A 27,003-nucleotide genomic window follows, 5' to 3' on the forward strand; every position below is an offset into this window, starting at 1 on the left:
TTATTAAGATTTCTCAAAGAAATGTGAGAATCTTTAAACCGTATCTCTGCTTTGTTTTATATGCAATAGGTTCCCCAGTATTTAAAAATCATAAAATTAAGGCTACATATTACATACCACCATTGTATTTCAGTTCTATTTAGAAGACTATGATACTGAGTATATAAACCCTATCCAGGTTCATAGTTTCTGTTTTCCTTACATTTCCCCTTTGTATCTCTAGATAAAAATTAACAAGAAATTTAGGATGTAATGTAAATCTAGGCTTTATTAATCACATATTCAAAGCTACCTACAGAATGAATCTTTGGAACAGAAGTTTCCACATAGCATTGATCTGGAGTCAGAGTATGTGTTTTAAATTGTACCTTGACTTTTGAATTCAATAGTAGGTGCAATTACCATAAACTCAATGAGACTTTTACAAGTGCAGATATTCCAACACAAAGACTTGTATGATTTTGTTGAGGTTGTCAATGGTTGTTTCATCCAAATTTTCTTCATTGTCATCCATGGTATGCCAGACTTCAGGGAAAGGAGATGCTATCAGATGCAAAATTGGAACACCTAATAAGAAAGAACTGACTTTTAATTAAGTGCATATTTAAACTAGAAAGTGTCATTTGGCAAGCAGAAGTCTGAGTGGGAGCTCAGTACCATGCTGATAATTCATCATCTTCTGGGTACTGCCTTGTGTCTTACCTTTGTACTCCAAAGTCATTCATTCATTAAGCAAATGTGAATTAATTCAGTAAATAATTAGAAACCAACTTTGTACCGATCCCTATTCTAGAAGTTGAAGTTTCATCAGTCAAAAGGCAAAGCCCTGCTCACATGGAGCTTACATTCTGGTAAAGAAGCAAGTAAACAAATATAAAAAAAGTAATTTTAGAAAGTGATAAGGGTTATAAAGAATAATAAAATGAAGTGAGGAAATAAAGAATGAGAGACAGACAGCAGGGCCAAGAGAGAGGTGTTTAAGGTCAGGGAAGGCCTTTGTGAGAAGCTAACATTTAAATGGAGACATGCAACAGAAGAAAAGAAGCTGTGCAAAAATCTGGGGAAGAGCATCCCAGGCAGCAGTGTTAGCAAGTGCAAAGGTCCTGAGGGAAGAGTGAGGTTGGCTGCCTGAGGAACAGCGGGGAGCCCAGTGTGGCTGGATAGGAGCAGTGATGATTGGAGGCAGATGTGGGAGGTGATGTTGAAGAAGGAGAACAGAGTCAGAAAATGGAGGCCCTTGCAGGTCATGGTAAAGATTTTTGGTCTTATTCTACAGGAGCCACCAGAGCTTCGAAGTAGGAAAGTAACATAAATGGATTTACATTTTAAAAGATAATTCTTGTTCCTATGTAAAGAATAGGGAAGAAGAGCAAACAAATGCTGGAGATCAATTGGGAGGCTACTGCAAGAGTCCTTGGGTTCATTTACACTTGCACCATTGACATCCAAGATATTACGTCCTTATTCATCAGAAAGCATCAGAGTAACACAAACTGTAACAACACGGTCTGACTTTATGAAAGTGAAGGCACAGTCAATAGAACATGAGCTTTCATAAATGTCCTAGGTGTAGGAAAAAAATATAAAGGTATTTTTGAGGATTCCAAATGACTTTCATGAAAAAATAGAAGCCATAAGCTGATTGTTGGATGACTTAATTATTCAATTAATTAAATTTAATGGTTCCTAACCCTTCTAGATTATTGCAAAAGCACATAAAATACAATGGGTTAAAAATGCATATTTGCACGTACACATACATATACACACACATTACCTTTTCTTAAAAATGGAATATGGTCGTCCTGAATCACACCTCTATAACCGTGATTCTGGAAATACCGCCTCTCCAAAGAATGGTCCTTGAGCAAACCTAATTCATGGAGTTCACGTTCTGCAGATGACAATTAGACAGTAGATGTGTATTTATTTTTATCTGATCAATACACAGAATGCATAAGGAGTTTGAAATCTTAGCACATGTGGCTGTTGTTTTTAAAATATGCAGCAACGAGCACATGACAATAAACATCTGGGCTGAACATGGGTGTGTACATTTTTGAGTAGGTCTAGGGTGAGAAGGGTCACATGTAGCTATAGCTTTACAGGTGAGAACTTCCTTAGGGGTAAAAACTTAGTAGAACAATGGTGAGGCAAAGAATGAGAAAATCAGAAAAAAATGGGGGAAGAAAACACAGATGTAGATACTTATAGATCCAAGATCCTGTATGAAGAATACCTTAAGAGAGAGGCTTCCCTGCTACTTGCTGAGAGAGAACATCAGGAATGCCTTTCAATACCTTGGTTCCTGAACTATCTCATAGAAGCCAGGCAGCTTGGGGCAATCCAGCCACAGCTCACCTTCACGTCTGTGGGAACACCAATGCAGGCCAAGTACAGCAGCATGAGGAACATGCTGGATACTGATGGGGCCACCACCATGAGCCTACATTCTCAAGCCTCTACTACATCTCATCATCCTGAGCATGGGCACGCAGAGCACTGGCCTCCCTCTTTAGCGTGGTGTCCGGTGGCCTTGACCCTGCTCTTTTTGCGCCTGGTGCTGCTGATTGGCCTGGAAGTACTAGGTTTGTGGGGGTTTTTTTCAGTTCTACCACCTCTCCAATACTGAGACAGACAGCATTCCTAAACTGGAAGAAAGATTGAGGAAACTCTCTCAACAGCTGCAATCTCTCCGAGCCCAAAAACGGAAGCTTGTAGAAATTCTGCAGCGTGTGGCTGAAAAATTCTATCATGAGTTCTATAACAAAACTGGAGAGCACAGGTGTAGCCCTTGTCCAAAGAAATGGAAATGGCATGGGGACAAATGCTACCAATTCTATGAAGAGAAAAAGAGTTAGCAAGACTGTGACTATTTCTGTACTGCTGAGAACTCAACCATGCTGAAGATAAACACGCAAGAAGTGCTGCAGTTTGCCATGTCTCACAGCCGCTCTGAGTTTTACTACTCTTACCAGAAAGGGCTATCCCACAATGGCAGTGACAAAGCCTGAGAGTAGGTGGATGGAATACCTTATGCTTCTGAACTGTTTAAGATTATAAGAGATATCACCAGTGTAAGAGATAGGGACTGTGTGACCATCCTCAATGGAAAAGTTTTCTCAAAAAACTGCTAAGAGTTGAGGCAGTGTGCATGTGAAAAAATGGCGGCCATAGTCAAGCTACAGAGACTCCTTAGCTTCTCCGAACAATTACATGGAGGTGACTGACTCTCCAGCTGCAACTGCAATTTCACATTCCCTCCAGAGAAACTGAAGATCTGGACAAAAGTCAGTCTCTTTATGTGCACTTGGGTTCAAACAATTCTCTTTCATTTGATCCATGTCTATTCAACAATTCAACAAAAGTTTGAGCCAAGCAAGGTCAATGCAAAAGATATTTGAGACATAGAGAAATGGGAAAAAAAAAATAATTGGGAGAAGCAATCCCTCTGACTGGCCCAAGAAGGATTTTCGTTTCCTGCTCAAGATCACTAGCAATTCTGAGCTTGGGAGTTCATAAACGTATTTACCAGTCACAAAGAAGTCCCAGTTATGTATCATCAACCGGTCCCAGGAACCCATGAAATTATTATCCACCTTCTTGATTTTGAGATAACTTCCTAATGTTCTTCCCTCTTGGTATCTAATATCACTATCCTCTTTCCATGTCTTCCTTGATATTTAGAGGTGTAAGAAACTTAAACAGAGGAAATAAATGTATGTAATATCCTTTGCGCCAACCGTCAATTAGTCCATGAGAAATTATCAGTCATTTCTTATACTGTGCTACCAAATACACAGCTAATTCATTTTGTTTGCTTAAGTTCTTTTTTATTCCCTTCTCAATCTCTCAGTAAAGCCCCCATCTGCTGTGGCTATAGCACACTTCTCACCAGGCTAATTCTCTTTATTAGAATCTTAACTTCTTACAAACATATCTCCCCATGTCTATATAAGATTCCAATGATTGTCTCCTTCCTCTAGGAATTTCTTCTATGATAAAAATATTCTTAACTCAGTTCCATATCAGAATTACTATCCCTAATGCTCCAGAGAGATTGAAAACCAGAACAAAAGTCAGTCTGTTTATGTGCATCTGGAATAGTTTGGTTTTAATTCATCTGTTCTTCCACTTGATCCATTTTTATACCTTTCAGGGACTAAATATTCACTAATGATAAATGTAAATAATGTGAAAAAAAAAGCATACCTTAAGAGGAGATACAGATAAAGTATACTGAGTGGCCATTCTATGCGAAAATGTTAACTGCTACGACCTGCATCAGTGGTTTTCAAAGTGTGGTCTCTGACCAGGGATATTAACATCTGGCAACTTATTAAAAGTGCAGATTATCTGGTCCCACTTCATACCTACTGATTCAGAAACTCTGGGGATGGAGCCCAGTAATTTGTGCTGTAATAAGCTCTCCCGTGATATACACTACAGTTTGAGAACCATTGGCCTGCATTCCATCAATCATCATCTTGTATCATGGAACCCATGTACTATGTTATGTGCTCACTTATAACATGAGTTCTATGCTCCAAGACGATAAGAGATCACAAGAAGAGTATAAGACAACTGGATGAAACTTATCAGGATAGCTGGGGACTTTTTTAAGTGCTAAACTTAAAGTGTAAAACTAGACCAAGTGGTAAGCATGAATATGTGATATGTTAGGTAAGTGAAGAAAGCCCTTACCACCACCCAGCAATATTGTAAGTGTTTATTGGCACTTATAATCTTTACTCTTAGGATACAGCTTTTCTTTACACAATTAGATATGGTTTGAAGTGTAAGTACCATTAAGAGGGGGCAGCACAATGGGTTACAAATACATTAAGGTGCTAGGTACTGATATAAATTCATTCTGGTAGACAAAATAAGTGCACAAAATCCTCAGAAAAAGCCCAAACTCAATTTTTTGAGGCTACCATCAAAGTAAGGAAAACATGTTACAAGAGGCCCAAAAACTTATATTAATAATACAATAATAGCAATTCTTTCAAAATAGAAACTGGAATTTGCCAAAGGTAAGTATCTGAGGTTCAGGTCAAAGTTTCTCTCATAATATTCTAGATCTGCATATTGTCAAATTCTGAACTCATGACAAAGGCATGAGTTGAGATGGCAGTGCTTTTCCCATTGTTTAAAACTAAAACAATGCAATCCTGTTCCAAGAACCTGTGTGGCTAGAAAGGAATTCCTAGCCTGAAGTTCTTGCCTCCAAAGCAGGCCTCCTGGCCTACATTCTGTCTTAAAGGCCTATCTCATTTTCATCTCTCCCTGATGTCAGTTGGGTTTTTTGGTGTGTGGGTGGACAGGGGAGGAATGTTTGTGTTTGGAAAAGGGGGAGAGTGGAGGTATTATTCTCCTTTTCCTTCTCCAGGCCCCAAGCCTCTCTCTTGAGCCATAGATATCTTTGTTTCTTTGCCTGGCCTAGCCTGACCTGGTCTGGCCTCGTCAGTTCTCATCGATTTGACTCTAACCCTTCTCTTAAATGACTCACGAAGGATCTCGGCATTCTCTTGCATCCTGATCTCTTACTCTTTTGGAAAATAGGCAGAGATTGTACTATATTTACAAGAAAAATCATGTCTGGATGAAGCAGAAAATAGAAGATAACAAAGGGATAAAAGGGAAGGAAAAACTAAAAATTATCTTCTGGTATCATTTTAAGGACACAATATTCATCATTAACCATCATGTTTTTCTTAGTAAAGTTTTCCCTAGAAATATATCCATACATTCTGGGAAACAGAGTCCAAACAGGACTCTGGGAAAATATTTTCAAACCATTTCTAAGTATATGCTAATATGAAATACAGTATGTTTACATATCAATATGCAGTTTCATGCAAGAAAATAAAGTGGGCCTACTAATAGAGATGAATAGGAACAATAAACTAATTCATAAAGCAAGAAAAAATCCAGTCAAGTATGTTATATATTCAAATCATACACTTAAATCATAAATTCTGAATTTTAAAATGTAGTGTTTCTCAGGAGGAAGAAACCTGGTTTGACTCTTTAATAACAGTGTGCTTACCAATTGCTTGAAGTCTGTCAAACCATCTGGCAGAGTTTGGAAAAAAGTTAGGAAATGTTGGGTTTGGAGCTCCAATTAAGTCTAATAAGACTAATAAATCCTAGGGGAGAAAAAATATTACTTAATCACTGACACCAAAACACATTTTGTACACACCAATAGAAAAAAGTCAGTCAAAACTAACAGCAGTTTAATAATTGAGAATAATCTAGGCAGCTGTATAAATAAACAAAATATTGTAAGCTAACAATTTCAAAAAACTTATTGTATGTTGATTTCCATTAAATGGCTAAGCATAGATTCTTTGTGCCTGGAATCCCAGAAGAATATCACTTAGGATACATTAGAAAGATCATATTTGGATAAGTATTTCATAGATTTAAAAAGAATACATTTAACTGCATTTTCAGATAGGAGTCCAAGCCTGTCTGACCTTCTATTCTATTATAAACAGCCATTTTTAGCCTTTGTCTGTAATGACACAACTACCTATTGGAGAATATTTAGTAACTATTTCTCAAAGCAGCATATAAAAATGTTCCTTGACTAGGAACTACAGGACCTTATTTATGTCTCTGGATCTCCATTTCCCTTTCTGTCAAACCAGAAGCTCAAACTTGCTGACCTCTAAAGGTCTCTTCTTGTTATAAGCTCTATAATTAAACCAGTACCCCTTAAATTGTTCAAGCTGTAAAACATCAGTAGACTTGAAGACTCCCTGAAGACTAACCCCCAGATTAAGAACTCCTGATTTACACAGATGAGATAATGTGTGGTAAATATCTAGTGTAGATCCTGACACATGGTAGATAAATATTTGCTAACTATGGACCTTAACTCATAGTATCTATTAACTCTCTAATGATTAAATATATAGAGGTAGGCAAAAGTAAGTTTACAGTTGTTCATGTGGAAAAAGACATATAGGTTATGATTGTTACAATAGCTTTATTAACTCAAAAGAATGTCACTCACAACTCTAAACCTACTTTTTCCCATCCTCGTGTTCATTAGAAAAATAGGCTTGTTTGAAATCAGAGTGTATCCATAAGGTTAAGTAAGTTACTAAGAGTTTGTTTCTTGGGGGGAAAAGGGTCTTAACCATCACTGTGGATTCTATATTTGGACTGATGAATAAATAACTTTGTTCTTCCTACTGCTCAATCAGGTCTCTCCTCTTCTTCTGAATCCTTTTTAGCCATTTGGCCTCAAATGACTGGTAGAGATGCTGACCATATTGCCCTGATCCATTATGAGCTGCCCATGGCCCATAAGATGGAAAGAATGTCAACATGAATGTGTCAGAGTCATAAAGGACATTTAACATGGTCATGTGGACTCAGAAGGTCAGTAGTAGGGCAAGGGACTGGGGAGGCATTAGGCACAGGCTTTCAGTTCACAGACAGGGGGAGGATCAGCGATGCATGAAGGCACGGGGGAGAATGAAGACTCAAAGGTAGAATGAAGTCCCAAGCTGGAGTTAATAAAGACTCATGACTGAGGACGTCAAATATCAGAGTAGGGAAAGAATTCAAGAGCAGGGTGCAGAACTGGGGTTGGGGTGTGAGCCCAAGGGTGGGCATGAAAATGGGGTCGTGTATTGCACCGATCGCCTGGTAATAAGATCAGCATTTTAAAGTAGCATCAAAATGTCTCCACCCCCATGTCAAAAATATCACATTGAAATAGACATCAAAATGTCACATACACACTTGGAGTCATTATAATGCTTTGAAGCCACTGAGGATATTCCTTACTCCCATCTTCATACCATGTCCCACTCTAACTCCATCTGCCAAGACCCTGGACTCCTCAGGCTCTAGCGAGACCTCAAAGAAGGGCCGCTCTCTCCACCTCTACACAGACTGGGGGAATGTGCTCCCATTGGACCAAACTGAATCTGATGTCTCCTTAATCTGATGTTTTATATCCTTGTAATTAAAGCTTTTTATATTTTTGAAAAATTAAGTTAAAATTTACAATGTCCATTTTTGTATCATTTTAAATGAAATAGTTTAACTTATAAAACGTTTAATATTTTAATTAAGCTCAAACATAACTGCTAACCCAGAATCATTCTTTTTAGCTCTGGGATTCCTCAAAAACCCAATGCCTGCCAAGGAATGTTCTATTATAAACACTCTGCTCCAAGGAAGCTGTGGCATTTTTAGGTCTTTAATTGGCTTTAGTTTTGTCTTCCTATGAGGCAGCGCCTGCAGCCACAGTACGTGCCACAGATACTACCCAGACTAACCATGCCGTGCAGCTGGTTGGTGTCTCTTGTTCCAGGTGGGTGTGGGGTAGATGCCATCTTTGAAGCTAAGTGCCGAGACCCATACAGAGAGTCTTGAGGAGACCAGTGAAGAAAAGCCTCTTCCCCATCAAAGAAAATCAGCTGGAGTGACAGATCTGGCTTGGAGTCTGAAACGTTCTGGTAAAAAAAAAAAACCAAAAAAACAAAAAACAGTGAAAAGATAGCAAAACGGCTGATTTAAAAAAAAATAGTACACTTCCCTATTAACAAAGAAAGGAAAGATAACTATGCCAAAATTTATTTTGCGCCACTTCCTCCAAAAATCATCACACCTTTCATCATCTTCCCTCATATAAATCTCACCTTCACCCACTTCCCCTAAAAATAGAAACCAGACATTTTTTCCTGACTCTTCAGAGAACTTTAAAAGGCCATTCCACCTCCAGAGATCTGAGCTTTGGGGGAAGTTGTCATACCTATATGGCACCTTGACTTCTAATGCCTAATCCCATTTTTCTCCCTTCACTGCCACAGACATTGAGCCAAGGCCAGTCCCTAAGAAATGACATAAATGCTAAACTACATGTCAGGCTGTGCATCCCAGGGAACCCAACCTGAACAACTGCAGATCATTTTTGCTTCTCACCTGATTTGTCGGCTTTCTTTTCAGTGAGTCTAGTTTCAAGGCTCTACCCTAGGTATGCAACAGGGACATAAGGAATAATAATTACAGCCTCTCCCCCTTGAAGGAGCCTACCCCTTAGTTGGGGGTAGGAAAGATAAAAGAAACACATGAGTATGGCAAAATGTGCCAAGGGTCACAAATGTAAAATGAAACTCATCTGGGAACTGGATAGAATGAGAGGTTGAATCCTTAGGGTGGCAGGGAAGACTTCATGCAAGAGAGGGTATTTCAGGAGAACTTCAAAGTGTGAGTAGGTTTCTGACAGACTTTCTACTTTCCACTGTCTGACAACTCTCACCTTTCAAATGAGTCCTGCTGGTAACCTAACCTCCACAATCCAGCGACCCCAGTGGAATCCCTAATCTATCGAATTGTTCATTTTTTTTTTTTTTTTAGCTTTTACCCGTTTATTTAATTAATTTATTTTTTTCAAATACATTTGTCTCTGCCTACCTTCCCACCACTTTCCTTTGCACTCTCCCTCCCTCAACTCTTCCCCTTTGGTTTTGTCCACGAGTCCTTGCTATAGTTCCTTGACTTTCCCCTTCCCTTCATTTTCCCCACCCCTCCTCCCTCCTTCCCTCTTGTCTCTGTTGGTTTCTTTTCCTTTCAGTGTTGCTGGTCTTATTTTCCTTGCATCTTTGTATTGTTGGTTAGGTTCCACTTATAGGTGAGATCATACGGTATTTGTCTTTCGCCCCCTGGCTTATTTCGCTTAGCATAATGCTCTCGAGTTCCATTCATGCTGTCGCGGAGTTTAGTAGTTCTTTTTTTCTTTCTGCTGCGTAGTTCATTTTTTTTTTCAGAGTCCTTCACCCCCATGATGTCCTTACTTCATGTGCAGCTTAAATGCCATAGTCAATCATTCTAATCACTCCTTCGAAAACATGCTCAACTCCCATGCCTTGGTCAAACTTTGCTTTGGTCGAACTCACATGGCAAAAGCAACCCTAAGCCCAACTCTCTGCCTCTTTTATGCCTGCATTCATGCAGCTACACTTGGCTGGAGAAATATACACAACCATTTGCTCTCTGCGCCTCACTAAAGTACAGAGGGAATGTGCTCCCACTGGACCAAACTGACTCTGATGTTCCCTTAATCTGTTATAGATATACCTTCTCCTCTTATCTCCCTAAGGATATTAAAAACTGCATCCTTTAAGTTATCTTCTGCTCCTTGTACTGTTTCCTCTGAGTTCATTTTTCAATTTGTATTATTTGCTTTACTTGTTTTCTTTCATGCTGGAGACTGTCCTCAAATGTCTGGTCATCTTTTGTATTTATTTATATGAAAGACTAAGGTACTACAACACTGATTAGAGACACATGGTTGGCCTCACTGCAGGGCAATCTGGGTCCAGTCAGTAATGGCACAGAGATGGTTTGTATTCTCCAGAAGAGGATCCCCCAGTTTCCAATCTGCTGGGTATAAGCTGGCCACTGGCTTTCTCATACTGGAAGTGGGGAAAAGGCTGGGGGCCTCGCTGTTCCCCTAATCTCCTTGATTTCCATGAGGCACCTCACTACTGCCCTCCTTTATATCTAGCATTCCCACATCCAGAACCTCCCTGGTTCCATTTCTCCAGGAAAAACATTCCGTCCTCTCCCACAAGAACGTAGGTGGGGTACTCACCTATTTGCCAGGGGTGGGTAGAAACCTACATATCCAAGTGCTCCTTATATTTATCCACACGCTCCTTCCCAGCCCCCTGCCTCCCTTCGGCCTTCCTCACTATCAGTGTGGCCTGACCAGTGAATTATCTGCAGCCTTTCCCCATCCAATGCTATCTCAGCTAACGCCACCCTAAACTCAGTGGCTTAAAACAACAATCCTGGGTCCTCCTGGGCCTGTGGGTCAGCTGGGGGACAGCTGATCGAGGCTGGTTTGGGCTGGGGGAGCTCTGCTTCACTCTGCAGTCATCCTGGTTGGCTCTGCTCCACATGCCTCTCAACCTCCCGCAGGAACTGGCAGGGCCTGCCCTTTTCCTGGTGGTGGCAAAAGCAAGAGGGAGCAAGCCCAACTGCACAAGCACATTTCTGGCTTCTGCTTGTGTCACAGCTACGAGCATCCCATTGGCTGAGACGTGTCAAATAACCAAGTCCACAGTCAAGGAATGATAAAGTACGACCTGCTACAGTGGGAAGGCACAGCAAAGTCATAAGGCACGAGATGTGAATATAACCTTAGTACTGGAGAAGGGAGGGCTGCAAAGAGCTGGAACAATAATCAGTCTACTATCCCATCCTCTCTCAGGTCACATTTCACCACCACCTACCCCATCCATGACAGCTGAAGAACTTAAGATAACGCCTTCATACAGATTAAGTAAAACTGAAATAAATCTGTTACTCTTGATATTTCTATCCAAAACTAGCTCTTTTAAAAAACTGTCTACGTCACTGTTCACCTCTATTAGCAAGGACAAGTAAGAGGACTTGTGGGTAATTTTTAATGGGGGATGCTACCCAACAGCTCATTCAGCCCTTTCTACCAAAAGCAGGCCTGAGTTAAACGGAAGGGCAAAGGAGCTCCCCTGGAGAAAACCCAGCCACTTCCCACACAGCCTGTACTTTAAGTCAGACTTCATTCATTTCATGTCCTTACACCAGAATGGAAATATGAAAAGATTCAACTGTCATATCAGCTTCTGAACTCCCGCACCCAAATGCTGGGGAAGAGCACTAGTTACAAACAGGGTAGAGTCAGGGGGTGGAGGAATTGAGCAAAAGAAAAAGAAAAAGGACTCATAGACGTGGACAACAGGGTGGTGAATGCTGGGGGCTGGGGTGTAAAGGGACTCAATGGTAATGGGAAATAACATAATAAAGATTATGTTTAAAAAAAAGAATTCATACAAAGAAAATAAAGCAGGGTGGAGCAGGGGACAAAGACATCATAGAAGGTTCAGAAAACAAAATGAAACGAAAAAACAGTGAAAGGGATACCGAGAGGTTGTAAACAATTCTTACTTTCTTCAAACTCAGCTTATCCAGCAAAAAGAGCACCAAATATCTCTATTACTTCCATTACAAGATAAACCTTTTACTTCTTTATCCCCATTGTGCCAAAGGCTGGCCCCTTCATAAAGCTCTGACAGGGAAAAAAGCATTCGTTGCCTGCGAACAAAGTTTTTTGTTTTTGCTTTGTTGTGTTTACTTGGTGATGAGTGATATCTGAACAAAGTGTCTTCATCCAGTGAAGCACTTTTTTCCAATATACCCTTAAGAACACAGAGACTGAAGTAACATCTGAGAGTCCCCGAAGTATTCTGAGCTAAGGACATAACAAAAGCTCTGCTCTGCTACATAAAATTGAGCCGAGATTCACAGATAATAGCAATAATGCATTTTTGCTTCATGCTTTTCATCTTGATATGTCTGAATTACTCACTCTTGAGAGCCACCATCTCTCAGATCGGAAGGTTCTGATGTTCATGGCCCCATAAACAAGAAGAAACAGAGTGCTCAGACAGATGCCTGTACCAACCTTCGTCGTCTTCATTTTTCGCAAAGTATGTTGCACTTCATTTAATGTGCATTCAAAACTAAGAAATCAGGTGCCAATTAATGAATTTACTGTCATGTGTCTTAGGTTAATAATGCAATCTTCCAATTGATATTCACTCAAACTCATACCATTTTGCAAACAATGAATACAAAATGTACTGAAGACTTACATTTCAAAATGGCCTTCTCACTCCACCAAGGATTCTAAAAATCACTTTGAGTTCCTCTAATGTTTTATCCCAGGAATCTATGAGGGGGAAACAGATACCTTCAAGGAAAGTAGTTGCTTGTCTAAGGCACGAGCAAGTTCCAACATCATCGCGCACGGCACGGCTGAATCAGTGGCTCCCACAAATACCCTGTTGTCCCAATGGGGAAAAAACTTGGAGTCGTAGTGACAGGCGAGGACCAAGTGTCGTTTAGCAGTGGGATTGAGGGTGCTGATGATATTTGAGAAAGACCGATAGCCATAGGGTGTCTGACCCAAGAAGGTGTCTACTTCCAAGACCCAGTCAGCTTGAAGTCTCTGAATTCTCTGCATGATGTGCTGATCAAAACAAAAAAACATTTTAGATTGAGACAAGTTTTGTTTGTTCAGTATAGTTTAAGATTTTTATATATTACCTTTTAAATTAGTGTAATACTTGCTTTTTTTGAATAGCAAAGATGTGTAAAGGAAAAGCCCATCCTCTCCTTCTCCAATATTCCCTCTGCCCATTGTTAATAGTATTAATGCTAATAGTATTATGATGTATATCTTCCCTTTGTTTATACAAATGTACACTAGTACACAAACACATATATTTGACAGAGGGTTGTATGTTTTTATAGGAATAGAATCCTGTTTTTCTCACTTAATGATCTAATGTGAACGTTTTACATGTCAGGAGATAGAGATCCAATTCAGTACATATTAAAGTACACTTTCAATTTTTATAGGAGGCTAAGAAGGCATGTTTGAGAAATCAGATATACAGGGACCTACAGGTGTCAACTGCTACTCGATGCTCTTTGAAAGCAAGTGCTGCACATGGTAGCTCTTTCGGTCCCCAGTGCACAGCATGTGCCCAAATTCCAGCAAATGTAATACACACTAACAGAAGACACTGATGCTCACCTGCTAAGGATAATATATAGAGCCCCACAACAAGGGGATAGCTGGGGGATATCTGAGGTCCTGCCAACTCCAAGAACAAATAAGCAATTCTGAACCATAGTGACTATCAAGGAGTTTTCTTTCTGCACTCAGAGAGGGTCCAGACCTACTGTACATGCTGGTAAAAATAAAAAAGAATCAATTTTCTCATCTCATTTGATTATTTTAGGCCTTATGAGCAACACAGTAAATGACAGGAGAAAGTAGCAGAGGGAAAAGAAACTTCACCTTAGGGACTGAAAGGGTCTTCTTTAAGAATCTAGAATTCATGCTGTGAGAAGTGACAGGTGAGTTCCTCACTGCTCCATTTGCCCGTTCCTGCCTTTATTTTCCCTTTGCCTGGTTTTTCTCACTGGCTTCCATTCATTTTACTTTATGTTGAAATATTTACAACTTTACAAGTTGCCTTAAATGGTTTGTTTTCTTTTCAAGTCAAGTGACAAACTAATCATTCACATAACCAGCAATCAGTTTCACAGTTAACATCAGCGGGGATGGACCTTGAGGTGATACACAAATAACATAGTAAGGGGAAAGAATGGGAGATTTTTTTTTTTCTCCCAAGGAAATACAAAAGTTTCCAGCCTTGCCAAGTCTTGTGCGGCCTTCTGCCCTAACTAATGTGACATGACACATAGGCAAGGGCCTTGGAAAAACTGTGGCAGGAAGCTTCCAGGAAGAGAACTAAACCAGGGGGGAGAACAGTGACTCTACAGTCAATCTTGCAAAAGCCAAATAAACACATAATTCTTCAGCGATCCGCTTTCTGTTCTGTAGTGAGGTGGACTGTGGCCTAAATAGCACATACACACAGTACCTTACTTTTTTCCATTACAATCTTTTTGTAGCACAAAAAGAAATGTTTTTGACCCTTTCACATCACAAAAAGAAATGTTTGTGACCTTTCTGAAAGCATCATTTATATCTTATTTATTCTGGGTCAACTCATTAATAAATTATTTTTTCAGTATTTTGAAAACATTTATATTTTTAATTATGTTACTCTCTATGTGAATATAGAAAATTATATGGTATAGAATTTGTAATCTGAATAGAGACAAAGCACTGTGCATCTAAGACAAGCTTTACATAGAATATGAAAATAAGTTATCTCCAGACTTGGGGAAAAACTTTTTCCATAAAAGGGGTCATCTAAAACCAAAAAAAAGGCGTGTACTCCAGAACATCTGGTATCCAGATGATAAACTTCTCCATAAACTGTCTTCAGCACCAATAGCAGCCTGCATGCTTACAAAATGAATTAGGATTTAAAAATATGTATCTGTTAGCTTTGCTCAGCTGAAGTCATACACAAAGTCATTTCTCAACCACTAAACCGGTTGTGATAATTTCTGATGTCTACGTTGACAGTAAAATCCTCAAAAGCATCAGCAAATGCCCCAGAAATAATTCGCCCTAAAATAATCTTTTTTGTTCAGTATAAATATTTTTTATTTGTCTTAGCAACTAATTTCTTTATAAACAATCAAACTGGCTCCATAATCTAATTACATCACCAATATCCCTTATTGTTGTGCTTTTGGCTTTCAGACTTAATCTGCAAACTCTCACTACAATTGTGTAACGTAGGCTCCAAAAACTACTGCTCTTCTCACCAGAATGCCTCTAGGCGGGGAGTGCTTGGCAGCGGGGGAAGGGGGGTGGGTGCAGGGAAGGTGGGGGTGTGGGGCGGTGGGGGCGGGGGCGGGGAGGTTGGTGGAGGGTCCTAAGCTGCTGTGCTTCCCCCACTCCAGATAGCAAAAGCCTGGGTCCGCTAGCCATACTCAAATGCAATTTAGAATGCAGGCTATATTTTGGATTATTATTCACCTATTTTTCGAAATGGAGAAGAGAGAAAGAAATGAATAAAAGGAGACAGAGAAATGAAGAGATAGACAGATACTGTGTAAAGAGAGAAAGAAAAGGATATAAAGAGATATGAGGAGACCAGGAGAGAGAGGGACGGAGAAATGGGAGTGGAGAGAGGAAGAGAGAAAAAAAGATAAAGGCAAATATGACTCGGGTGGAGGGAGGTGGGGGGGACTTTAGGTTAACATTAGTGAATGATCTGGGGTCTAATTTAATTCAACTTAAATTCTCATTTCCAGGTTCTGAGAAACGATGACAATAGTAGGCCAGGTTTGTGTGGAGGAAGCAGATTCTGTTGTATTTGCATTGCACTTGCAAACAGACCCTTTGTCAGGATGCTGAATCCTGCTACTGGGGGCTTCACGTACCTCTTCCTTCCTGGGTGGACCACATATTAGCCCCTCAGTCACCAAGCTGAGGGCTCTCCACCCAGGGCCCCTCACTGGGACACACACACCTTTCACTAAAGAAGCCCATACCTTTCAGCTTCTCAGATGCACTGAGCATTTATAGGGGACTTTACCCCCAAAGTTTCTAGCTTGCTTCTTTTAGACAAAGTTTCTGGATTGTTCCTTAGCGAAACTTTATCATCCTGATTTTTAAATTTATATTTTTTCCTATCTCAGTTAGAAATCACTGAAATAACCCCCAGATTTAATGCCTTCAAATTATTTATTTTACAAATAAATTATCTTCTCAAATACAGACATTCTAAAAAATCCAACAGGCAGCTTTAGGCTCACTGATCAGAGATAATAAAAATGGAGACTAAGGGATCTTGTTTACATATTCCTCTCTGAAAGGGAATCCACAGCAATGGACATCATTGATAACTACAAAAGTTAATTCACTGATTTTATATCCAGTCCACATTTTTTTAGATTTGAGAATCCTGCCTAGTTACAACAATGAAACTCTGTAAATTACAAAAAATCTAATCTAGTGCTCACAAAGTCCTCAGAAGAAAAAAATAAATTTTCCACCATTCTTGTTTAAAATTAATTCTGGGCGAAAGGTACTAATTCAAATTAAGGTCATTAATCTAGTTCCCTCCTAATAACTCAAGTGCCATCTACCTCATCTTCAAAAACGGAAACACTTTATCTTTTACAGCTTAGGGAACAGCTGTCTAAAAAGCCATTGTGCTGCCCTGGCGGGTGTGGCTCAGTTGGTTGGGCCTTTTTCCACAAAGTAAAAGGTCACTTGTTCTATTCAGGTCAGGGCATGTGCCTGGATTGCAGGCGCAGCCCCCGGTCTGGGCACGTACGAAGGGAAACCAATCATATTTCTCTCCCTCTTTCTCTTCCCTTCCTCTCTCTCTAAGAATAAATAAATAAAACCTTTCTTTTTAAAACATCATGGTGATTTTCTTCTCAAAAGCTTATAAAATTGAATCTCTTAAGTGAGATTTCTTGCACAACCACCCTGTTAGACTCACCGCTACATCAGCCAGGCAATCCCTAGGCCACCCAGTAGCAGTGTGCTCAAGGTGTTCTCAAACATTGTCAATAAATTCCTCATTTGTCATCACCCCCAAATAACACAGAAAGTGCTATTACAGTGACACTTTTAAATGAATATGTATTTTGATCACAACAGTATCTATGTGTATTATTCACGCTACGTCGTCTGTTAAAGCTAAGTAAAGATCAAAATAGCAATAGTTGTGTTCATGGTCTTCTAGAGGTCTCAAGTGAGGAACCTCAGCTCTGAGTATGCATATATGCTTCTGGGTACATACACCCTTAGGAGCAATGGTATGGGGAAATGAAAAAGGTTGAATTGAGTATTAGAGACATAGATTTTTTCTAATGAGGAACCGAGAATTTTGGAAAACCCCAGTAAGTGCCCGGAGTTTCTTCTAAAAAAAAAAAAAAAATGTTTAGGAGAAGAGGCCCTCCCTGTTAGGGAGTATCATTAAGATGAGTGGTATGTGCCTCACCCTCCAACTTGGGCATGAGAAGATGCAAAGCTAGAGGCATTTATGAGCACACGTCACAGAGCTGGTTCCCCTCCAGCATCCCCTCTCCAGTGAAAAGATGGAGAAGTCAAGCAGTCCAATTCTGGTCCACATTCTGGTCTCATCACTGGTAAGTGTATAAACTTGAGCAAATTAGTTTGGGTCTTAATCTGTAGTACTCACACGGTAGCATTGTTATGAAGACTGAATGAGATCATCCACGCAAAGACCTCCATACAGTGCCTGACCTCAAAACAGTGTGTGGTGAAAGTCCACCACCATCATTATGATTCCTTACTCTGCCTAAAAGGTAGAAAGAAGTAGTGTGCCCTTCGGGTCTCCACCATCTAATTCCTTAGGGGAAGCAGGAGCTGTTTCAATGGAGGGCAAGAGGCTAACAGACAGTGGCTGTCTGGGCTGGACTTGAGGGGCAGAAGCCATATGCTGGTAAAACAGCGTCTGGCCCAACGGCTGTGCTGCTGGCCTTGCAGGGGCCACTCTGTCACAGCACTGGCACCTGGAGAGTTAGGCATGTGGAGTGGTCTCAGAGGAAGACAGGACGGGCCAGTCTTTCTCACTGTTTCTCAAGCTGTCCCTTGAAATGAGACTCGTTTGGGGCGGGGGGGAAGTCATTCAGGGTTGAGAGCACTAAGGAGGCAAAGAAACATTCGAGGTCTAGCCCAGTTTATGGCTCATTATGTTTGTGTATATAAAATGCCACACACATATGGCATTTTATATGTGTATATTTAATATAAATAAAGTATTTATTTATTTATTTATTTATCGCCATGGGTCAGAGCCAGAAGCTTGAGAAGCACTGAGCTGGAGAAAGTAGCTGATCTTGACTCTACCTCCAGGGGGAATACAATTTCCCAAAGGGGAATGAAGACCTGATAGGACAGTAACCCACTCCTGGCCCAAAACTGTCATGCAAGGACTGTCTAAATTGTTAATGCTGGGTATTTGGGTCCAAGGGATTGTTACAGAAATTATCAACAGTTGAACACTTCAGACAATGTCAAACCCTACACAGAGATTTCACACATAAATGGATTTAGATTAACATGTAACACTAAACAAAACAGACATTTACTCCCAGTTGTTTGGTTTTCTTGGTTGCTTATTTTGGTGAATAGTAAGATTAGAACATAGATCTGAATATTAAATAACTCTGAACTTTGAATATGTTTTCTGTCTTGTGAAAGCAAAGTATTAAACAGCTGTTAGGTTTGTGTGCTGTGTTCTCACCTGGCGCACAGCATAGCTTCCCGGGGATCCTGGATATCGCTCTATCAGCAGTGGTCTTAAGTCATTTTGCCACATTCCAGAAATGCTAGTGCCTTCTGCAACTTCCTGAAGAGATGATGAATTCAGAATGGCCGGTTGGTGATAATTCTGAGGATTAAACAACATTATTTAACTGGCTATCATTTCATAATATGTTTAAGACTTACCCTGAGACATTTGCAATTGAAAAATATTTGCTTTCAATCTCAAAATGAAAGGATGGCTCTTATGTTTCACAAGGCACATTAAACTAGTCAAATTAAAAATAAGCCCCTTAGATCTTGAAAGTTAAACTAACCTTTTGGCAGTTATTTTAAAAACAAAATTAATATCATGTTCTGAACCTAAAAATTAATATTTAACACTTATTTCCTGTGTAAGCTTGAACGACTTTTGGTACAATTGCTTTATAAAACTATGATTCTAAAATATCAATTATAGATCTGTTCTTAAGAAAACTCAATATTTTAAAAACTATAGACAATGAAACAGTATATTCTATTAGCATAATTGCTTTTAAAAAAAACTGTGTGATGTTACAAAATAAGCACTGCCTTGGAGTCAGAGAAGCTGGGTTCAAAGCTGCTTACTGCCTGTTGTAGGTTGTATGACCTTAGGCAGGTCCTTTAACTTCCCATTCCCCTCAAAAACTAATAAGGGAATTTAAGCTAGATCTCTACTGTCCAATATGGTAGCCACTAGCCGTATATGACAATTAAGCTCTTGAAGTGTAGCTGGTCAAATTGAGATGTTCTTTAAGTATAATATACACAGTAGATTTTGTATGAAGAAGATTTTATATGAAAAATTGTAATATACACAGTAGATTTTGTATGAAGAAGATTTTATATGAAAAATTGTCTCATTAATAATTTTTATAGAGATTACAGGTAGAAATAATTTTTCATATATTGAGTTACACAAAATATATCAAAATTATTTTCATCTATTGCTTTTTTACATTTTTAATATAGCTACTAGAAATTTTTTAATTTCATTATGTGTTTCTCATTACTTATTTCTATTGAACACTCTAACCTACATGAGTGTTACAATTCCTTTCAGCCAGAGCTTGATGATTCTATAACCCAATAAATAACACACTTTTTATCTTCAGTTAAAATTATTTTAATATTCTGTTAATGTTCATATTCTCAGGTATGCTGATATATTAGTTAAGTGAAACAAACAGCTAAATAAACATAACATTCAATTTTGCAATTTGGATATACTTTATACGTTGTTTTTTTTTATACCAGCAGTGATGAATCATTTATTCATCACAGGCTTGTCAGGTACTCAATGATGGAATGTTGCTCCTCCCCACAGGGAAGTGAATGGTTTGATGAGATGACTTCTTCCCTAAGGGGAATGAGGAATGTAACAGGGATATTAAGTTCTTTGGGGTGCAAAACAGAAATTGGGACAGCTTTGTCTATTATAGAGTCCTTTCAGGGATCAGTGTTTATTGAATATATCGAAGCAATCACATAAGTATTTCATTCCATGTTGAATATTCCATGTGGCTAGTGAGAAACTGCGGAATTAGAGAATGCTTATTGCCTAATTACTTATAGTCATTTACAATTGAGTATGTTTCAGCATTATTCTTTGGTATCGTCATGCAAAGAGCATGGACTGTGGGTTCAAACAAGTCCTCTCAACTCAGCCCCCACCTCCCGCCACCTCCCCGCACCCTCAAGGTATTCCCCCTCCGGCCACCACCCAGTCACTTACTAGTTGCAACTCTGTTGAGGTTACTTAATCTCATTAAGGTTCAATTTCCTCATCTGTATAATAGAGCAATAGCACCTACTTCTTAGGGTAATTACAATTAAGTGCACTGATACATGTAAACTGCCATAGTAAAAATTCAGTAAGTTTTAGTTCTATTGCATTCCATCAAACACAGTAGGGGTAAGAGCTGGAAAGACCATTTAGAGATGATCTAGATCAACCTCCTTGACTTATGTCAGTGGAAACTGAGGTTCACAGAAACCAGCTGATTTTCCCAAGGTGGTAGGACAGTTACTGTTAAGTCCACTAGACCCCAGTTCCGTGGATTCCCAGTCTGGTGCTAGTTCAGATTCCCTCCCTCATCTATGCACTTGCCTTTTACTCCCAAACATTGATGCTATGCCTGAATATCTTAAGGTTTGTGTTTGTTTATTGGTAATACATTTTCTTAATAAACTAGCCACTGCAGCCTTTAACTTCCGTGGTACCTCCAGAATCAAAGTTCATCCATATTAACTTTTAAACAGCACTTTGAGAAGAAAGCTAAAGCTAAAAGACAAACCACTGGAAATGGAAGAAGGAAAAGAAGAAAATGGAGGCAAGAAGTCAGAAGACTTACGTGGTTCATTATTGCTTAACCCAGCCAACAGCCAGCGAGAGCTTGTCTGGTGTCTCTTGCTGGCCCCATAGCCCAGGCAGAGCACTCACCCCAGCTCGCTGAGCTTGAGTCACTCTGACACCCTTCCGAGTCCCCAAGTCCCCAAGCAGCGTAGAGCTGTGCTCCCCTGGGGCTTTCGCGTCTGTGCTTCTATTCAAAGGCTTTTTCCTTTCCCTTCTTCGGCTGGTAGCTTTAGAGGACACTTCCATGAGTTTTTACTTGCTTAATGCCTGCTTTCATAAAAGGTGTCAGCTCCATGAGGGCAAAACTCTCTCTTGTTTTCCACTCTTTTCCTAGCTCATATTGTGCACTCAACAAATACTGAGTGAATTCATCAAATAAGGAAGTGACAGGTGATTATCTTTCTAAAACTATTTTCACTAAGACTATGTTTACATAATGAAGTAAAATGGGCATTTTGCTATCATAAATATCAAATTAGTTGAATGCACAAGCAATTATAAAGACAGAAGAGACAGGTGGCTACCTGCTGCAAATGACCAGGAAATGCTGTAGTCAATAGTGGTGAGCTTTGTTCTTTTTGAATTTCTGATAGTCAATGTTTGTGATGATTTAGAGTTGGGTTGGCCCAGGGCAGTCATTGGGACAATCAAGAACTACCATTTCAAAAGCTGTTTGAACAGTGACTCCTTTTCTAGCAATGGACAATTTTGCCATCCCAGAGGCTACCTGGTCACTGTGCAGGAGATCATGTCCACAGCAAAAGGAAATCAAGCTCATGTTTTAACAGGCGATTTATGGAGGCTTGAAAGAGTTCTTAAGGGATTTCAGGGGGGGACAAAAAAAAAAAAAGAGGAACAAAACAAATAACTCTCCAGCATCTCTAGCTATAACATACTTAACAAATTTCACCCAAAGAACTGCTTAATGGATGAATAAAGAGTATGTTCTGCCAACAGGCCCATTGATGTTTCTGGATAGAGAGACTTGCATGGACTCCGCTGTCTCCTGGGCTCAACCATTTAATTAAGATACTTCGGTAAAGAGGTTTTCCTCCCTCCACCTCCCAGGGAGGAAAGATGCCCCTGTGAAATCACAGAGAGAAAAGCTTCCCATTCAGTGAAGCACTGAGAGGGGAAACAACCACAGTTAATTTCTTAAGTCCTTCTATTCATTAAAGCCCTGTATGGAAAAGCATTTGACTTCTCTGACCTAAATGGCACCCATTCGATTTTTATGGAGACTCACTCTCTGAACTCAATAAATATAAAAATCTATGTGGAGATGAGTGGAAGGAAAAAGAGGAGAAACCTGGAGGGAAAGTGTGGGCTGGGCGTGAGCAAAATAAATGAGGCAGAAATAGCATTGAGCCAATGTTAAGTGCAAAAGCCCAAATTATTCTAGGTTCAGCTCAGTTAAATGACCCATAAACAATTTTCTAATGGTACAGGAATTCTCAGAGGACTGAGTCTCTGTGACAGTCCCTGCCTTGTCTTTTCACCCAGGCAGAAAGGACAATAAGTCTGCTTTGGGTGACAAAAATCTTTCAGCTAAAAAATTAGATATCCTGAAGCAGCAATTTCTCCAGACTAATCACATGGTGCCAGGCCAAAGAGGGTTTTAATTACATAATTGGTAGAGCTGGCCCAGCTTGCAGAGTGACTTGAGGTCCCAAATCATTGAATTAAAGGGAGATTGTTATAGAAGCTCAGCCGATTCAACTCCAGTTTCCATCCCATCTGAGAATCTCCCAACAGCACTGAGGATAACACCTGTGTCTACCTGTCATTTCAACCCAGCAAGGAGTTACTGAACTCCTTCAGCGTGTGGGATGCCACTGACATCACAAGTGCAGTTGTGGAAGAGTAGGGAACAGAATAAGATAAAGTTATGTCTTCTTTCATGCAAGCAGGCGTCTATCTAAAAGCAAAGCAGTGCAGGCTTTGAACAATTTAGGCTCAAATTCCAGCTCCCTGACTTAAGAGCTGTGACTCGGGCAAGTTTCCTTATCTGTAAAATTGAGGTCATAGTACTTACTGTAGTAAAAGCTCAAAAATGGGACATTTTATCTTTTTCCCCTACCAACACCCAACCTACCACTGACCTCCCTGTCCCTGCCTTGAAGTCTCCGTTGCTTTTTCCATAAGAATCATGCCAGGTGGAGGGATGGATGGATGACTATGGGCTTTTAGAGCCATGGAGGAGGGGAACCCTAAGGACTTTTAGAATATGTGTGGCTCCAGAAGCAGAGGAATGTGAAATGCTGGGGAGAGCAGTGACAGTTTGCCAGAACTGGCCTTGAAGGAGGGCTCCTAGGTGAGGACAACTCTCCTGTATGTGGTTGCTCTGTCCAAAGAATTTGTCCCTCCACCCCCAGTATGTCTTGAACTTTGTACTTGAACTTCATCTCTGTTATAGTAAAGAAAAATTCTACCATTAAGATACATTGGGGCCCAGCTTTACAATAAAGTCTGAAAACAATAAAGGGATAGGTAAATTGTGGAATGATGATTTTGCAATATCAAATGATGCTTTTAATAAATGTTATGGGCTCAAGGAAATACTCATACGATTAAGTAACACAGCAAGATATAAACTGTATATGCAGCACAATCTTTAAATATTGATTTATACTTATATTATAAAGACTTATATTTGCTTTAAATATTGATTTATATTTAAAGATTGAATGTATAAAATAAATATTCATGTGTGTTTATTTTTAAAAAAATAAGTAACTTTTATTGAGCATTTACTATACAACAGTCACTGTGTTAAGTGCTTTACATGAATAGCTCATTCAATTCTCATAAAACTTAGGAGAGTGGTATGATTTATCATCTCTATAAATATAAGTACACACAATTATATATGTGCGTGTATGTATATATATGTGTATATGTATACACACACACAGGATGAGGCAAAAGTTTACAGTTGTGAGTACATGAAACAGACTTTATTCTTGCATTATTATTTATTATTATATTACTTTCCATATGAACATAGAGAGAGAGAGAGAGAAGAAATTAAAACACCAAAATGGTTAACAGCAATTATCTCTGAATGTGGGATTATGGGTGATGATAATTTTCTTTTTAGTGTACTTTTCTATATTTTCCTGGTTTTCTAAAATGAGCACATATTAACTTTATAATTGGGAGACTTCAAGAGAAGCCATACTTTTTAATGTGTTGGAGGTAATAGCTTCCTGGAGATTTAAAAAAAAAAAAAAAAAATGAATCCCTCAACAGTTTTGCACCTAAGAAAGGACAGATTTAACGCGATTTCTTTTAAAAGCTGGTTGGCAAGGTTGTCCTAAAGGAATGGGTCTCCATTAAAAGAGTAGGATGGGAGACTGGGGAAGGCTGGATTTAGAAGAAGCAATTTTGGAACATGGGCTGATCCCCAGAATAATGAATTTTAAGCACACTAAGGGAGATTAGGGAAAGAGAGAAATAGGGAGTGAGAGGAGAGAAGGTTCCAAAACCAAATGACCTCCTTTGGAATTCCATTTAGGGCCCACCCTGACCCAGAGAGGGCTAAGGAAGCTCTTCCTCTGGCCCTCCTACCTCCCCGCTGCCCAACACTCCTTCACTAGTTGGTTGCTCTTCCTGAATCATGAGCCAGGACTCATCTACCCTGGAGAGGAAAGCGGAGGAGGAAAGGGGAGATGAGGGCTCTTCTTACTCACCGGTGTAACCATGGCTAAGTCTCCTCATCTGTAAACTGGGGATAAATGTACCCTCCTCACAGTGGCACTGTGAGGCTCATAATATTGCTTGTATGGAGAAATTGCTTGCAGGTTTCAAATAACCAAATCACAGTCTTTCGAACACAAGCATAAACTAGGCTTGAACTGTTTTTGCATATTACATGCCACCGAAAAGACACACCTTTATTTCATAGCAGAGAAAATGGGTTTCAAAATTGATGCTTTACCACGCCTCGCCTTTTTGGCAGACCGGTGTACCAAGGGCACACCTCACATGATTTGAATATATATGCCATAGAAGGCAGGAAAGCATGTATTTTAATGGTGACTAATTGCTTTCCCAGGCTGCAAACTGTCCTGGCCTCCTGGAAGACTTCATGAAGGCCTACAGGAAAAGGAGGGAGGGGACCAGGAGTCAGGAATTGTCACAACTGATTTTGTCATGTGTTCATTTGCTTGCACCATCTTCCCAGAAAGCATCCGGTTCCCCAAAACAGCAGTGATTAGAACCATCTTAAAATAAATATAAAAGGGACCTGTGCTTTAAAAGACATTTCCCAAAAGTTAAATTCTAATGGGTTTAAACATGTTAAGAACCCAGCACCTTCTGCCACCCACAAGTACAACCTGCCTACGAACGATCCCTGCACAGCAGTTCTTGCAATTGTTCCCGTCTCACTCACTCCCATACGTGTAGATGGACCTGGAAGACAGACTTGGTGTGACTCCACATTCGAGTTCTTCATGCTCTCTTCCCAATCTCTGACCAGGAAGGCCCTCACAGAAGCAAAGAAAGGGATTTGAGCATGACCTCAACCTACCTCAGTGAACAGTACACCTACTGATGACTGTTATTTTCCTTACAATGAAGTTATTCTTGAGTGGACTTCCTGCATCTCCACCCAGTTCCCTGTGGCTGATGGTCTCCGAGTGTAAGGGGGCCTGATTAAGCCTAACCCAGAGAACTGGAGTGGGCTGTTTATACACACACCCCTGCAGACAGGGGAGCCAGCACAGGGCCGGGCCTTCCCGAGCGCGCCTGTACTTCAAACGTGTGAGTAAATACAGGCATATTGTGAGCGTTTAAAATATCTCTTCAACAACACTCCTAAAGTTTATATCTCTCTACTTTGCCGCTTTCTTAGGATCCTCAAGAGCATACCATTTTATTCCAATACCGTTAACATTCGCCCAAGTACCTAGCAATTTCATAATTTCAAAACTGTTACACAAGAAAGGGAAATAATTGTGAACTACTTACTTCACACAGGGGGCACTTGCAAAGCAGTTTTACTCTAAGTTCCTTATATGAAATTTTCATCTACAACTAAATACACTGCCCCAACAATTGCATTTTACTCACTTTTAAGACAGAAAGAAAGAAAGAAAGAAAGAAAGAAAGAAAGAAAGAAAGAAAGAAAGAAAGAAAGAAAGAAAGAAAGAAAGAAAGAAAGAAAGAAACGAAGGATGGAAGGAAGAAAAGAAAAAAGAAATTTTTTAAGCGAGGCAGGTCTCCAGTTAAGTTCCTTGATTTGGAGCTGCTCCGCTTAAAAATCTAAAAAGGAGTAACAATAACACGAGGAACCCTCAACGTCCCCAAGGCGCCCTGGGATGCAGCGGCGCGGGGAGTGTGGGCACACCCCCAGGCGCGTCCCATACCGAGGCGTCTGGAGCCGGGGGACAGCTGGCCTCGTGGGTCCTGAGTGGGCGGCGGCTTGGCTCTGCGCTCTCCTCTCTCTGCGGGGCCGCCGCCGGCGAGACACACTTCCTGCGCCTGTCAGTACACGCATCAGACCCAGCCTGAGGGAGGCTGGTGACATCATCCGGCTGCCTAGGCGTCCCCGAGGCCAGCGAGGCACCCGCGAGGGCGCAGACCCTGGACTCCTCTGGGCGCCTGAGGCGCACGGCTGCCCGGGCCGGGGACCGCCGCTCCGCCCCTCCTCCATCCCTGCCTAGGTGGGACTCGCCCGGCCCCAGATCCCCGCACCTGGCAAGAGCCGCCCAGGTACAGTCGCGCAGCAGCAGTTCCTCACCTTCTCCTGGGTCCAGGCTGCGGCGCCTCGATTGAACCCTCGGGTTGCCAGGGGCAGGGCGGCCAGCAGCAGCAGCAGCAGCAGGTGGCGAGTGCTCCGGACGCGCCGGTCCCCGCAGCCTGCCAT

General features: G+C 40.5%; 1 protein-coding gene and 1 pseudogene across 1 annotated transcript; one reads left to right on the forward strand and one right to left on the reverse strand.

Moving 5' to 3' along the window:
* Positions 1-247: 247 nt before the first annotated feature.
* On the reverse strand, positions 248-27,003 carry QPCT (glutaminyl-peptide cyclotransferase). The gene is made up of 7 exons (XM_054565938.1): positions 26,878-27,003; positions 18,735-18,881; positions 12,767-13,045; positions 8,307-8,483; positions 6,053-6,152; positions 1,778-1,894; positions 248-567 (listed from the first exon to the last, which is right to left on the reverse strand). Exons 1-7 carry the CDS (start codon positions 27,001-27,003, stop codon positions 422-424), a joined length of 1,092 nt encoding a protein of 363 aa, XP_054421913.1. The 3' UTR covers positions 248-421.
* Positions 2,384-3,230, forward strand: LOC129064786 (C-type lectin domain family 1 member A-like; annotated as a pseudogene).

The sequence above is a fragment of the Pteronotus mesoamericanus genome, unplaced genomic scaffold (genome assembly GCF_021234165.1).
Source record: "Pteronotus mesoamericanus isolate MK-2021 breed Mesoamerican mustached bat unplaced genomic scaffold, CSHL_Meso_final contig_101, whole genome shotgun sequence".
Lineage (NCBI taxonomy): Eukaryota > Metazoa > Chordata > Mammalia > Chiroptera > Mormoopidae > Pteronotus > Pteronotus mesoamericanus.

Bases quoted from the DNA above. Each gene is read 5' to 3' on its own strand.
- QPCT (XM_054565938.1), bottom strand. From the start codon at position 27,003: ATGGCAGGCTGCGGGGACCGGCGCGTCCGGAGCACTCGCCACCTGCTG. The intron at 18,882-26,877 runs GTGAGGAACTGC...TTTAATCCTCAG, and splicing joins CAGCCTGGACCCAGGAGAAG to AATTATCACCAACCGGCCAT. The intron at 1,895-6,052 runs GTAAGCACACTG...TGTCATCTGCAG, and splicing joins TGACAGACTTCAAGCAATTG to AACGTGAACTCCATGAATTA.